Below are 14,751 nucleotides of genomic sequence, written 5' to 3' on the forward strand. Positions count from 1 at the left end.
GTTTATCTACAGAAGAAGTATAAGGGTTTTTTATGAATCTTTGCAAATTATGACCTTTCCTAATAATGAGCTTGTAAGCCAGTTTTGCGGCTGAATTCAGTTTGCTCCATAGATATATTTATACCTAGATTCCTCATTATCGACTGTTTCTATGGGTGGCGATATGCAGTCCATCTGCCATGTTTGGAACGGTCTGCGAATCTTTGAGTGCATTGACTGTGTGCGTCTACAACAGCAAGTTATATGCTTGTATATCTTTGAATATTTATTGATTATTATGGTGAATGTGAGATGGCTGACGCGTCAACGTATCTGAAGCGGTCGAATAGGGAATCTACACATCTATGATCTGCTCGTCACTCCACAGAAGAGAGGGGTGGGGTCAGCAGAGCTCTCTAGGATTTAATGAAACATGGACTAGATCAGCACGCTGAAGACAGAGCTGATTTTGACAGGTTTATAAAGGTGTTTACACTACCATTGAGAATTAACCAAAGTATGTTATAAACTTTTCATTAAGACCCTAAAGAATCATTTCAACTTGTGTAAAATGGGCATCCGATAACCCCTTTAACTACTAATCCAAGAGATTCACAAACTTTTGCCACTCACAGATATGCAATATTGGATCATTTTCCTGAATAAATAAATGGACAAAGAAAATATTTTTGTCTCATTTGTTTGATTGGGTTCTCAGTCTACTTTCAGGACTCGAAAATATGATTATGTTATGAGTCATATTTATGCAGAAAATTCTAAAGGGTTCACAGCACTATACTTTCCAGCAGCACTATGTATGTATGTATGTATGTATGTATGTATGTATGTGTATATATATATATATATATATATATATATGTGTATATATATATATATATATATATATATATATATATATATATATATATATATATATATATATATATATATATATATATATATATATATATATATAAAAAAAAATAAGGGGTGTAACGGTACACGTATTCGTACCGAACCATTTCAATACGGGTCTTTCGGTTCGGTACGCAGTTTTTTGTCTTTCTTCAGAAAATTGAAATAATAAATGGCGTTTTGACAGTCTTTGATGTGGCATGACAGATCGCTGTATAAACACCTTGGAGAGCCGCTTCTGGGACGGTTCAGAAACGTGCTGGTATAAACCCAACACAAGCACTGACTAAAGCGGCCGAGATCAGCTCCAGTTCTCGTGTCTGAGCCGTAACGCGCCGCAGACTTGTGAAGAGCAGAGCGCGAGTGAACAACCTGATCATTCCTTCCTCTGTACTACTAGTTTTAATGCGAATAAACATGACTGGACTTCTCATGCCACATGTAATCGCTCAATCAGTGTATCAACCGCGGAAATACAAAAAATACAACAAAACAGCGTGGAAATAAAACGTCACGTAGCATTTCATTTACCTCAGCAAGTCATCAGTGTCCACAGGTCGTTAAGTTCACTAGAGAAATTAAGTCTAGAGAGGAGCAGTTCACGAAATATTATACCATATACTCACTATATTTTACTAAACCTGTTAATCTTAATGTATGTTTAAATTAATCTGTTATGAAACATGCTATGACAGCCAGTGTGTAATTGAATATATTTTAACAAATAGCCTAGAAATTAGTTTAACAAAAAAAAACAAAAAACACTAGGTTTTTTTTTCTACATTCTATCTACTATATTCTATTTTAAAAAAAATAAAAACTTGCTATGTGTACAGTGTTAGGCTAACCGAGATTTGTCATAACACTTGCATGTTGTTGCTCTTTTGTTGGTTTGACTGCTTCCACTGTCCTCATTTGCACGTCGCTTTGGATAAGAGCGTCTGATAAACGACTAAATGTAAATGTCGAAATTTTATTATTTATAAGTTAATTTAAAAACTTTGAGCAATTTACATGTTTGCATACAATTTTTTTTTTTTTTTTTTTTTTTAAAGTCGAGTTGATCATCTATTTAAAAATAAATAGTAATTAAATTTAAGTTTGGGTTAAGATGTTAGGCCTAATTGTGACCTTATGTAAAAGGGCTCCCTACTGTTAAGCATAAACTGAGGTAGATTTTTATCACTAAGAAAATTTAAACTATAACTGAATGCATTTAAAGAGCAACTTATACAAAAAAAAAAAAATAATAATTTCCCCCTGCTGTACCAAAATCATACCGAACCATGACGTTAAAACAAAGGTACATACAAAACATTCATATCTGCGTACCGTTACATATACATACACATACACACGTATATATATATAAAATTTTACTGGGCTGCCTGGGGAAAATAAAAAACTACTGCTAGCTTAACTGGAAAAAAAGATCTAAAAATGAAAAAAATGAATCCCTAAAAATCTCCTATATAAAAAAGGACATAACCCTTTTGACATGTCCCACTGCAACTTCTTGTTTCAGCAAGGTAAGAAATCAGAGACAGAGGTTCAGAGTCAGCTGTCTAGGCTTTAAGACAGGTCTTCAACAAAGAGCAACAGCTGCCATTTTGCTTTGAGGTGAACCATTTTAAATAAATAAATAGAACGGTGTTGTTCAGCGTTTCTCTTTACTAGTCTAGTTAGCTATACTGTGATCTGCAAAAAAGGAGATGCAGCAAGACCAAAGAAGCTTCAAGAAGTGCTTCTTTCTTTCTCCATAACGATATGCCCTCAGGTAAGAAAAACAACAGTGCTGAAACAAACAATATATCCACAGCAACAGAGAGACAGTGGGCTCTGCGGCTCTAGATTTGAATAAAACATGCTTCGAATGATCACTGGGGTTCAGAAAAGATCCTCTTTGACGGATGAGATCTAACAGTGGTTGTCAATACAAACAGAGACATATGGTGACATAGCGACATATGGTGTGTAAACTGCTTATTTACAGAACGGAGGGGAAATGACAACAGAGGCATGTGTTGTTTTTTTTCCTTTCTAAAAATGGGCCAATTTCTGTATCCAAAATTGTAAGTTTCTGTTTGGCATTCAATGAAAATTACAGCCTCAAAGCTGTTCAGTGCGCTAATGAGGAAAACTTGAAATAATGCACATGTATAATAATTTTTGATACTTGTAGTGCTTTAGTATCTTGTTTGAAGATTGACAGCACCAGTCCCGATTCATTCTTCCTGAATAGAAAACAGCAACTATTCTTCAAAATACCTCCTTTGCTTCCACGGAATGAGGTAATTTTGCTTTCATTGCCATTAAACCTGATGAAAAATCTCTAGTGCTCAGGCATGTCATGCTCCCCCACAAGTCAAAGATTAGCGCATATTAGACTCATGATGGCAGAAGGGCGGTGTGACATCGGAGCAAAATGATGACACCCCCCCCCACATGCGGTAATAAACTTGTTAGGAAACGTATGAGACCATTTGCCTCAATGTCAGACTAAATGATGTCAAAGTCATAGCAATGGCATAATCATGAAAAATGTATGTCGAGCACTTTTATTAGTACTATTAAATAGTCTTCCATAAAGCTCACCTCTTTAGCTTTCTGTTTAAGCCGAGCCTGTTCAGGATCCTCTTGCCTCGAGCGACTCTGAAAGCAAAGAGAAACATTAGAACTAAAATAGACCGGTTTAAATTAGATCCAGGATTTAGATGAATAAAATTAGAGCAGAAATATCCGTTCAGAAAACAAATCAAAAAGTAACAAACACAAAGAAACAGTTCATCCAAAAATTAATATACTGTCCTTATTTACTCATATGCCATTCCAAACTGATTTGATGTTATTTTTGCTGTAAATATTCTTCAAATTTGTGTTTCACAGGAAAAATGTCAATACAAATATGAAACAACACCATTACTAAAGAATAACGACCAAAAATTCCATCCTTTTACCTAAACTTTTGCTGTACATGAAGAAAACATTAAGGGCCTGTGACAATAATTCTACCATGATGATAAACGAAAAAGTAAATGGGTCAAGTCTATTCCCAAACAGTATTTATATGAGATCGGCAACAGAAAACATAAGAACAATTATCTTCTGGCTGACATCTCAATTAGTCGACTGCTTTAATTAGAATAGGGACGGCGGTGCACTGGGAGTCACTCTGGAGCGGGACATCGTCGGCGTCATCATCAGCTTTTGTTGTTTAAGTCAACTAATTACCTCTGCTTTCATGTTGCCATGTCCTATTCCTGTGGGGAACTGTCACACCCCCACCGTATCTTAAAGAGTGAAACTTCAAGAGAGAACAATGCATGCTGGGAAGTTGCTACTAGCCGTTTGTTGCTGCTTTGGAATGTATTTGCAGTCTCAAGTGCCACCGTCACAAATGAAATAGTTAGGAACTGATATGAGAGTAATATGTAATTCCGTTTCTGAACAGATTTAGGATTTAATTGGTTTTGGTTAACTTAAATCTGAGAAAAAAAAAAACCCTGAATGTTCTGGTTTCAATGCAAGTATCATCCCACAAAATTCTGTACATTAAGTATCAGCTGATACTTACAATTTTGATTTGAATTGAATGGTCTCGACCAATTTTGGATATTAATTATTTAGGATATTGTTTATTCTCAGTTCCTCCTTCATATTTTTACATTTAGATGTAGTCTAGATCAGGGTTCCTCAAATCTTTCCCTGGAGGGCCAATCTGCTGCAGCGTTTAGCTCCAACCCTGATCAAATTTTCTAATGATCTTGAAGACTCTGATTAGCATGCTCAGATGTGTTTGATTAGGGTTAGAGCTAAACTCTGCAGGAGTGGGCCAAATTTGAGGATGCCTGGTCTAGATCAGGGGTCTTCAAACCTGTCCCTGGAGGCACCCCTGCCCTGCACCTTTTGCATGTCTCCCTCATCTAACACACATGATTCAAATCATCCGCTCATTAGTAGAAACTGCAAGACCTGCCCTGTGTTCCATTCGGAAGGGCTCATCCCTATGCCCTAATCCCTTCAAAGGGTTTACCCTCCGGAGTGAGAGCTTCGAAGGGTTGAAGGGTATAGGGGAAGTTAACAACTGTTTCTTGAAATGCCCTTCTGTGTCATTATACGGAGGCAGCGTCATCATGCAACGAGTCAATGCAAAGGATCATGGGAGCCTGAAGTGTCCATCAGTTGTATCCATCGAAATCCTTCATTCCGAAGGGCCCTTTGAAGTGGTTAATTTTGAGCACTATGGTTTGGAATGACGCTTCAATATGGCGGCCATGATTGTTTTCAATCTGAAGTGCCCTTCGGAGGCCGATATATCCTGTTTGGAACGCACCGCTGATTTGGGTGTGTCTAAGATGATACAAGACATACAAATGTGCAGGGCAGGGGTGCCTCCAGGACAGGTTTGAAAACCACTGATCTAGATCATCATCTTACACCCCCTGAAGTTGATGTAATAATTTCTGATTAACTAACATCACTGTAAAATGTAATCTTTACATAAATCTCGAAATTAATATACATTTTTGATACTGTACTATAATGTTGCAATGTCTCACCTTTAGCATGCAGAACAATTGATCTTAATATCTGACAGTTATCGGTTATTTGCCATAACATGAAAATAATTATTGGCTTATATAAACCAGAATTTTAATTTCAAGTAATATGTACTTCCTTAACAGACTAAGAGAGATGGGATTTGTTCAATAGAAATTGTATTGGCAGTATGTGTGATATAGTTGATTACCACAGAAAATGACTTTGAATTCCCCCCAAAAATTGACTTAACATTTATTATAAGCTGATATTAGTTTTTTATTTATTTGTATTGGGTATTTAATAATTCATGCTAATTTTCTTTGTTAACATGTGATTATCTTTTTATAATCTATTGCTTTTATCCTCCAAGTGAATTTATTTTATTTTTTTTCCTCGAATAGCGATTTTTCATACTGTACTTTATAAAGTTGCGATACCTAAATTCACGTGTAGCATCTAAAATGACTAAGTTTAGTTTTTTTGTATATATATATATATATATATATATATATATATATATAGTGTAGATTTTATTTCCAGCTTTTTTTGTTTTTAAATAATTTAAATACTACAGAATTTTGCTATCATCCATTTATCAGTTATATAATGTGAAAATAAATACTAGCTTATCTGTATCAGCCAGAATTGTAATATTGGTGCATCCTAACATCTAAAATATTCAAATGTAGTATCAAAAACCACCCACCTGTCCATCCCTGCCAATATCGCTTGAAACCCAGAAAATTCCTTCTAAACCTCATGTCTACCTATATAGCAGTTTTAAAAAAAGCCAAGTAGTCTTCTTGATTAATTTAGAAGCAGCATTCTCTTGATTGGTGCCAAAAAGGTAGTGATGCCTTAAGGTTCATCCATTCCATATAACATGATCCCCCCCCCAACAAACTCTGTGAGTGAGATGGTGTCACTTCCTTAGAAAGAAAGCAACTTCAAGGCAAATTTAAAACATCCTCTCTAGCTCCCTAACAGAAGACTCATTCCCTTTCCACTGATGTACTCCAGTCCAGGCAACAGTACAATCAAATCAACTCGAGACTGGATAAATCCCTCTGGCTTTGCCATTACTGCAATTTGCTACAGTATGAAGCAGACCAAGTGCAATCTTGTATCTTAATAACACTGCCTTTTCTCTCCGAGGCTTAAAAGCACAACCGGTTTCTTTTAAACAGTGGCCAACACGTGCGGGAAAAGCCAGCGTTCACTAGCAAGGCGCTGATGGGCAGACTGGCGCCAACGGCCACTCCCGCATCACTCAAACCTACTTTTGCGGCTTTCATTAGCAGCTCCCGTTCTTCGTCATCTTTCCTCTGCTTCTCAATCTTCTCCAGCTGCTCAAAGAATTTCAGCTGGGTCCGCACATCTGACGCCTGCTCGTAGAGCTCCTCATCCTGGGAAAAAAAAAAAAAAAAACTCCTCATCAACAAGTTCATCACCTTTACATTGTTATAAGAGTGAACTAACTTTTTCTCCAGCTCGCCTAAAGTTTCACTTTTCCCTTTCGTGCGTAAATGAAAGTGAAGTTAGTAGGTCACCCAGAGCTAATGGGATAATTGTGCGTTTCGTAGTGTTTCTGCGAGGCAACCCCCGATTCTTTTTCCAGCGATGGTTGTTCTAGCATTGCAGGTAAAAAAGCTGCGTGAGCGCAACGGAGGACCAAAGCCAAGCAACGCACACACACACACACGCACACACAGGAACCCACACATTTTCATGCACTTCTGAGGCTATAGCCTATTAGCAGCAGGAACGGCACTGCTCTTCTCATCTCTTCTCGCGCGCTTTCTTTTGCGCTGAGGCTGCGCCTCACTCGCAGGGCCAACTTTTCCAGTCTCCATTCAAGTTCGGCTTGTTTTTCCGCTGATGTCAACAGGCTGACTTCATAAAGCCGTGCCAGTTACTCGTTTTGAACAGTTTGTTTCAAAATCAGAATGGGACAAATCGCAACATGACACCGTATCCTCTTTGCGTCATTTTTTTTTTTTCTTAGTACAAAATGAAAGTCTAGATTTCCACATTTTTTTTTTTTTTTTTTTAACTCCAGCTCCATTACATTCAGTCTTCTATTATAACAAGTTGAACAAAACCAGGATCATTTAATATATGATAATTAAATAATGAATAATATAAAATCTGTCTTTCACTTACCAAACACAGGAAGCTTTCGTGCTCTACATTAACAATTACAGCCTGTTATGACCACTGACTAATCCCAATTTGGTTTCTGAATTATTTTAGGATTAATGCATCTCTTATGGTTTCCACAAAAATATTAAGCAGCACAACTATTTTGTTTGCTTCTTGAGTGCCAAATCATCATATGTGACCCTGGACCACAAAATCAGTCTTAAGTGTCAATTTTTCAAAATTGAGATTTATACATCATCTGAAAGCTGAATAAATAAGCTTTCCACTGATGTATGGTCAATCTGACAATATTTAGCCAAGCCTACAACTATTTGAAAATCTGGAATCTGAGGGTGCATAAAAATCGAAATATTGAGAAAAATCGCTTTTAAAGTTGTCCAAATGAAGTTCTTAGCAATGCATATTACTAACAAAAAAAGTTGATATATTTACAGTAAGAAATTTACAAAATATCTTCATGGAACATGATCTTTACTTAATATCCTAATGATTTTTGGCATAAAAGAAAAATCAAAAATATATGTATTTTTGGCTATTGCTACAAATATACTTAACTTAAGACTGGTTTTGTGGTTCAGGGTCACATATTAGAAAGATTTCTGAAGGATCATGTGACACTGAAGTCTGGATGACTTCTGAAAATTTTCAGGCTGCTGAAAATTTTGCTTTGTCTTTACAGAAATAAATTACATTTTAAAATATATTAATTTATTATTGATATTTCACAATTATTATTAAATTATTATTTAGAATTACTAATACATTTTTGTGTGTGTATATATATGAAGAGTTCCAGTGCAAAAGCCTCTAAAAGCCATCTTGGTCAAAAATTAGGTAACGATACTGAGTGAAGGCTCTCAACACATAGTATACAGTATGTTCATCAAGTACTTTCACTTCAAATGCGCAAAATCCCAGCCTCAACCCATTCAGAAGTACCAGTACTTACATAGAAACCTATACATAGTATAGCTTTCATTCTGTTGGCAACATTTATTTTTTTACCAGATGGTGCCATTTTTTCAGGTTTGGTCTATAAAGGGTCTATAAAGCAAATACTTGCTTTATTCCTGTTTTCTGCTTCTGCGTATTATAGAGCCAATTGGATAAATAATGCAGCTATAATTGTGTGGATGTTTTGGCATAGATGTCAGAGTGTGGTTTGTATGGGTGTCATAAAAAACTATTTTAGATATATCAACCTCAAATTTGGAACACAACTTATTTAGATTTATGGCTTTGATTTTCTAGCAGGTTTAGAGTTCAACATGTTTCATATATAAAATATTCATGAAATAAAATATAAAATATTGTTCATAAATCATTGTCAAACTTTTATTTCACTTTTTAAACTTTTTTTACGTCAACAATAATCTGCCATGGGTCTTCTTTAAAATGAGACCAAACTAAAGTCTGTGCTCCCAAGACCGTTTTTGGTCATGGACATTTTTGTTAACTTTTTTTATTGATGCACAAGGGTTAATAAATAAAATTCCTTCATTTCGGTCCAAGTTTTTTAAATCAACACCAAAGTACATCTATAATCATGTTTGAATAACTGATCAATTTTAAAAAAAAAAAGAGAAAAGATTTTTGCTTTGGAGTTATAGGAATTATAAGTAGTTAGTATGATGCTGCACAACAAAAGTCTTACCCTTATAAGTCTTACTAGTGTAGTTTACTAGTGTATCTTCCACGATCAAGACTCAGGTTAGGGATAACATTAACAGTTGCATTTTCAGCATGAAGGATGTATAATGAGAAATGTTCGGCGGGAAAAGTCAGTTTGTGGTTTCTCTTTGAAGTTCTGGAGTGAGGGCTCAAGTATTGGTTCTTACTTTGCAGGAGTCGACGCGGTGTTGCGCAACAGCCGAGACTTTCTCTAACATGGAGCGCAGCCTGGACTGAGTGGCGTGAGAAATGAGAGTGACCGTCTCCATTGACACCTCCGTCACGCCGAACTTCTTGGCTGAAACGATACAAAGTTTGGTGTTAAAAGTCGCTTGGGAAGGTAGAGGAAAAGTGAAGAGAAGTGATTCTTTGAGCCTGGAGCACCAAACCAATTAAAAGACAAGTATTATTGTTTTGCTTCTCAAACCTGCCTCATGATATGACCTAATTTAACTGGTAAACACTTCACTGCCACACTTTGCATCTGTCACACCCACACACTCACTTCCCATCATTCTCTCCACATCACATCCAGCAGGTGGCGCAACACCTCCTCCCCATTCCCTCCTCCAGCCATCAAGCTGAAATCAACACACACACACACACACACACACACACACACAGAACTCCCCTGGAGGAAGATTTACATTTTTAACACACTCCACCCCCCTGGCGACAGCATAACAACCACAGCCGGGTTCCATGTAATAGCACATATCCGCAGGCACTCATTGGTATGCACTGTGTGCTAAATCAAGCGCACGGGGGGAGAAAGAGTTTGCTTAAATACAATAATGGAGGGCGCTTTTTTTTTGGATGAGAGGGATTTCAAAGACCTGCCTCACGTATACATGTCTCCTGTTTCTTCGTGCTCTTTAAGACATCTTTAAATTGATTTATGCAAAGGTTAACTAATCATTATTAATGAGATGCTGGTGCAGAATGTTTGCAGATTGCTTGTATAGAATTTGGGTGTCTGGTCTTGATTCTGGACCCCATTTTGTGTTGATATGCACCTTTTCCTATTTACTAATGGAGAAAAGACAGCAGACTTCCACCAGCCTTTTTTTCCAAGGAATTATGGGAAATATTTAGCCTTCAAACCAAGTACACATCAGTAATATTGTGAAAATTCCACAAAAAGTTTAAAGGGATAGTTCACCCAAAAATGAAAGTTTGGTCATTAATTACAAACCCTCATGTCGTTCCAAACCTGTAAGAACTTCATTCCTCTTCAGAACAGAAAATAATATATTGACATCAATGCAACTGACACGTTCAAGGCCCAGAAAGGTAGTAAGAATATCGTTAAAATAGTCCATAAGACATCAGTGGTTAAACTCGTGAACGCGTGTCGAAGACTGACATGGAAGAGAAGAAATTGTTGAATTAATTAATTATATTTGTTTTCTTTCAAAAAGCATTCTCCTGGCTTCATAAAATTAAGGGGGAACAACTGATGTCACATGGACTCTTTAACGTGTCCGTTACGTTGTCGTCTCTTCAAGGTCACAAAGCTCTTGGATATCATCAAAAATATCTTAATTTGTCTTCCGAAGATGAACGAAGGTCTTACAGGTTTGGAACGAGATGAGGGCGAGTAATTAATGACAGAATTTTCATTTTTGGGTGAACTATCCCTTTAAGCAAAACAACGGTTTTAAACATTGATAATAAGAAACATTTCTTGAGCACCAAATCATTATATTAAAATCACTGACAGCTTAGCCATCAGAAGAATAAATTACATTTTAAAAATTTATCAAAATGAAAAAATTCCTCTGAAATTGTAAGATTATTTCACAAAATTCGTTTTTTTTTTTACTGCATTTTTTATTAAATCAATGCGGCCTTGGTAGGCATAACAAACTTCTTTGAAAATTTTTTTAAAAATCTTAATTATTTTAAACCAGTATTGTATAACATTCATGCTTGGCTTGTTAGTGTTGGCTGCCAAGCAAATGAGTGTTCTGGAATACCATAAGAATCACCTAGCAACTACCTAGAAGACCTCAGCATCCCCTTCAGCACCCCTAGCATGACTGTGACTTAGGGCAAGCGTGCTCACATTTTCTCTGAAATACAGCAAGTCCTATTTGTTTACATGTATCATCTATACGCATGTACATTCGAAGGCATCTAGTCGTTGAAATGTGCATTGTTTGTTTAGGCAGGGACATTCAGAGTGCATGCAAGTGACCTTGCCAGGGAAGAAGCCAGAGGCAACCTCACATTTCAGCACACACACAGCAAACTAACAGAGAGCCATCAGAAGACGCCAAGACGTCCTATAAAGTATTCATACGCAGCCCGAGGAGGCCTAAAGCTCGGACACAGGACATTCATTAGCCTGACTTAGCAAGTGCGTGACCAGTGGAAGTGCACAAGAAAGTGCCCTAGTCTTAGGCAGGAGATCAAGGAGAGAGGACTGGAACCAATCACTGAATCTCTGCTTTTTAAGTTTAGAGTAGGTCACTCTATATATAAAAATATTATAATAGTAAACACTAAAATAACAGTCAACTAGTCATAAAAAAAAATTTTAATGCCCAGAATACTTTGCCTACTTTGTTATTTTGTCCATGTATAAATATATAGGAATTAACAGCAATAGTAATATTAACAACAACATTGTTATTATATATTTTGATATACATTTTTGGCAAAAATACAATTTACATTAAGAAATATGAATCTAGCCTAATTATACAGTGCTTCTTTATGACTGATTACTCTAGGGTTTTAGGCTGCTGATTGGCAAGTGGCTTTTAAAGTCAAGTAGTACAAAGTATTAGTGTTCAGATCCCTTGTATACTTTATTCATATGCCTGACTGTAAATCTGGCCAAAAATATAATCTATACAGCTTTCTCTCTCTGTGGCGCTTAAATCAAGCAGCCGAATCATAAAGCTTAGAAAAGAGTGACACATCTTTCCTGTCTCATCGGGCCAGCTTTCATCAGCTTTTTGTTTAAATCCATTCATAATCCCACACTCATTTAAAGATCCGCCCTCAAACAACGTCAGTCAACATTGATACAGTAATTAGACAGAATATTAACTGCCCACACAGTGGAGGTACAGCCTAAACCTCTTTATGACTGTAAACCTGCCAGGAGAAACTGATCCTGACAAGCACATTGCCAGACTGCCGATGAGAGCATTGCAGCGGCGGGTTATTGCGTACCAGTCTCCAGGAGACGCTTGTGGAGCAGGCTGGCAGGAAGGAAGGCCTCGTCCTTACAGGAACGGATCTGGGTGCCCACCAGCTCCGAACCCGTGGCCAAGATACGGGCGTTCTCCTCATTTAGGTTTACACCAGCCATGGATGCCACGTCATTGATGTCATCATCATCCCTGCAGACACGAATGGAGGAGAGACATACACGTGTGTATTTGTGTGCAAGCGTAAAAAAAGAAAACAATCAGACCCCAAAAAAGCTTTATTTAGATTATCAGTTTTTGTGTTGTAATACTAAGAATATTATATTATAATACTAAATTTATTTACACAGGACTATAATTACGATGAGATTACTGTAAAAATAAATGCATATAAATACGCAGTACTAGAACTACTACTGTATATTTCATAATTATTTTCTCTTTAAAAACAAATATTGTCTACTATGTTTATAAGTGAAAAACTGTCAGTGTTTATTTATTAAAGAAAAGCTTAGTGGAGAATGGGTTTGATTCAGAAGTTATTTTAAATCTTTTTAAAAAGGATTCACCCCCCCCCCCCCCCCCCCCCCCCCATATTAATAAATAGTCATGAACATGACTTCATTCCATCACACCCATTCTCAAATTCTGCCATGAAACAACTAACAATTCTAGAGAAACGCTGCCTCCTACTGGACTCTTTGAAAACCAACCTGAAAGTCCCACCCCCAGGGTCATTCAGCTTCTGTTTCTGATTGGCTGAGGCTTGAACAGCCACACCCATGGGGCTCCTCACTTGCAAGGCTGTCCCAACAGCACCTGCAATAAAACTTGTAATTATACTGGGGAAAGTCCACTGGACTCTTGCATGAGAAAAGGAACACTTAAGCCTCAATAACTTTCCTTTAGTGGGTTTAAAATGGACTCCAAGCTCATTAAGTCTCTCAATAGCTTACCTTGAGCACGAACCGTCTGTGTAATCACCACCGGCATCCGTGTCGGAGTAACCTGAACCCCAGGCCTCTTAACAGCCTGAGGAGAACAAAACCACAGAGGATATGAAAATTCAAACTTATTTTTTTGCTACTGAAGTTTGAATTAGACACACTAATGTGTGTCTTACTGAGCCTAAGATCATAAAATTAATCTAATAACATGAGCTTGAGTAAACTTAATGGCCAAATAAACCGATGCATTAAAATAATCCCAATTTTCATGATCATTTCAGTGGCAGAATAATGTACATACCTTATGAATATTCAGACATAATATATTGACCAAGCCTACAATAGACCATAGGAAAGCAGGAGTACCATGGTGGTAGTGGAAGCCAGGGCAGCAGCCGGTCGGATGGTAGATATGGTGGTGGGCAGTGTGCTCGGCGCTGGAGCTTTAATGGTGTTCACTGTCAGTGGGGTGGGTGTAGCAGAGGTCTGAGATAGCTGAGTTAAAGACTGCTGGGAGTTCAGAAGAGTCAGACGCAGAGCAGGCAGGCTTTTCTGTACAAAGAGAATGGGAAACAGATTTCAGGTTAAAAAACATAAGCCTTGAAAGCCCACCCAAAAATAAAAATTCTGTCATCATTTGGTCACCCTCAGGTTGTCCAAATATGTATTATTTTATGTCTTCTGCTGAACACAAAAGTCGATATTTTGAAGAATGTTGATATCCAAACAGTTTTGGTCTCCATTGTATTTAAAAAATTTTTGTCCATCCAATGGAAGTCAATGGGAATTAAAACAATTAAAGTGCCCCTATAATGAATTTTTGAAAATGACCTTTCATGAACTGTGCAACAGCTCTAAATTAAAGAAAATATCCTGCAAAGTTTTAAATCTGAAAGTGCACCGTGTATAAAGTTGTCTCTCAAAAGAAAGAGTCGACTCTGAATTATTGAACAGTCATTTTTAAAACGAATCCCAAGCCGTTTCATGTTGACATCAACATGAAACATTAGCATATTGCTAATGTTAGCATATTGCCACTGTCCACGTTGGTCTGAATGAAAATGCAAATTCATTCTTTGCCACTAGGTGCTGCTTTTGAAGCAGTAAAATAGCTGTTTACCCAGTAACGCTGTACACAAAGCAGCACTGCACTCACAAACGCTGCTTTATCAGGCATTACAGGCATGATGGAATGAAAATGAGACCAATCGGTCCAATCACCGCAGATTAGCGACACGCAAAGGAGGGGTTTGGAAAAATGAAGCGTTGAGGCAATCGTTTGGGAGTCGTTGAGCAAGTAAGGTAAAAATAAATGCATTTTATAAGACAATGAAAGTGATTTTTTGACCTTGCATGCATGCCAACCTGCT

General features: G+C 37.1%; 1 protein-coding gene across 1 annotated transcript in view; it reads right to left on the minus strand.

The window, feature by feature from the left end:
• Nucleotides 1-14,751, minus strand: part of LOC306866751 (transcription initiation factor TFIID subunit 4-like) — a gene marked incomplete at its 5' end in the record, with an annotated part of 50,782 nt that overhangs the window by 25,168 nt on the left and 10,863 nt on the right. The window contains 7 exons of the mRNA XM_079412080.1: nt 3,490-3,546; nt 6,717-6,842; nt 9,438-9,568; nt 12,457-12,626; nt 13,148-13,253; nt 13,391-13,466; nt 13,748-13,933. Coding sequence (XP_079268206.1) covers nt 3,490-3,546; nt 6,717-6,842; nt 9,438-9,568; nt 12,457-12,626; nt 13,148-13,253; nt 13,391-13,466; nt 13,748-13,933 — 852 coding nt within the window. The remainder of the gene's footprint in view (nt 1-3,489; nt 3,547-6,716; nt 6,843-9,437; nt 9,569-12,456; nt 12,627-13,147; nt 13,254-13,390; nt 13,467-13,747; nt 13,934-14,751) is intronic.

This window comes from Barbus barbus, assembly GCF_936440315.1.
Source record: "Barbus barbus genome assembly, chromosome: 48".
Lineage (NCBI taxonomy): Eukaryota > Metazoa > Chordata > Actinopteri > Cypriniformes > Cyprinidae > Barbus > Barbus barbus.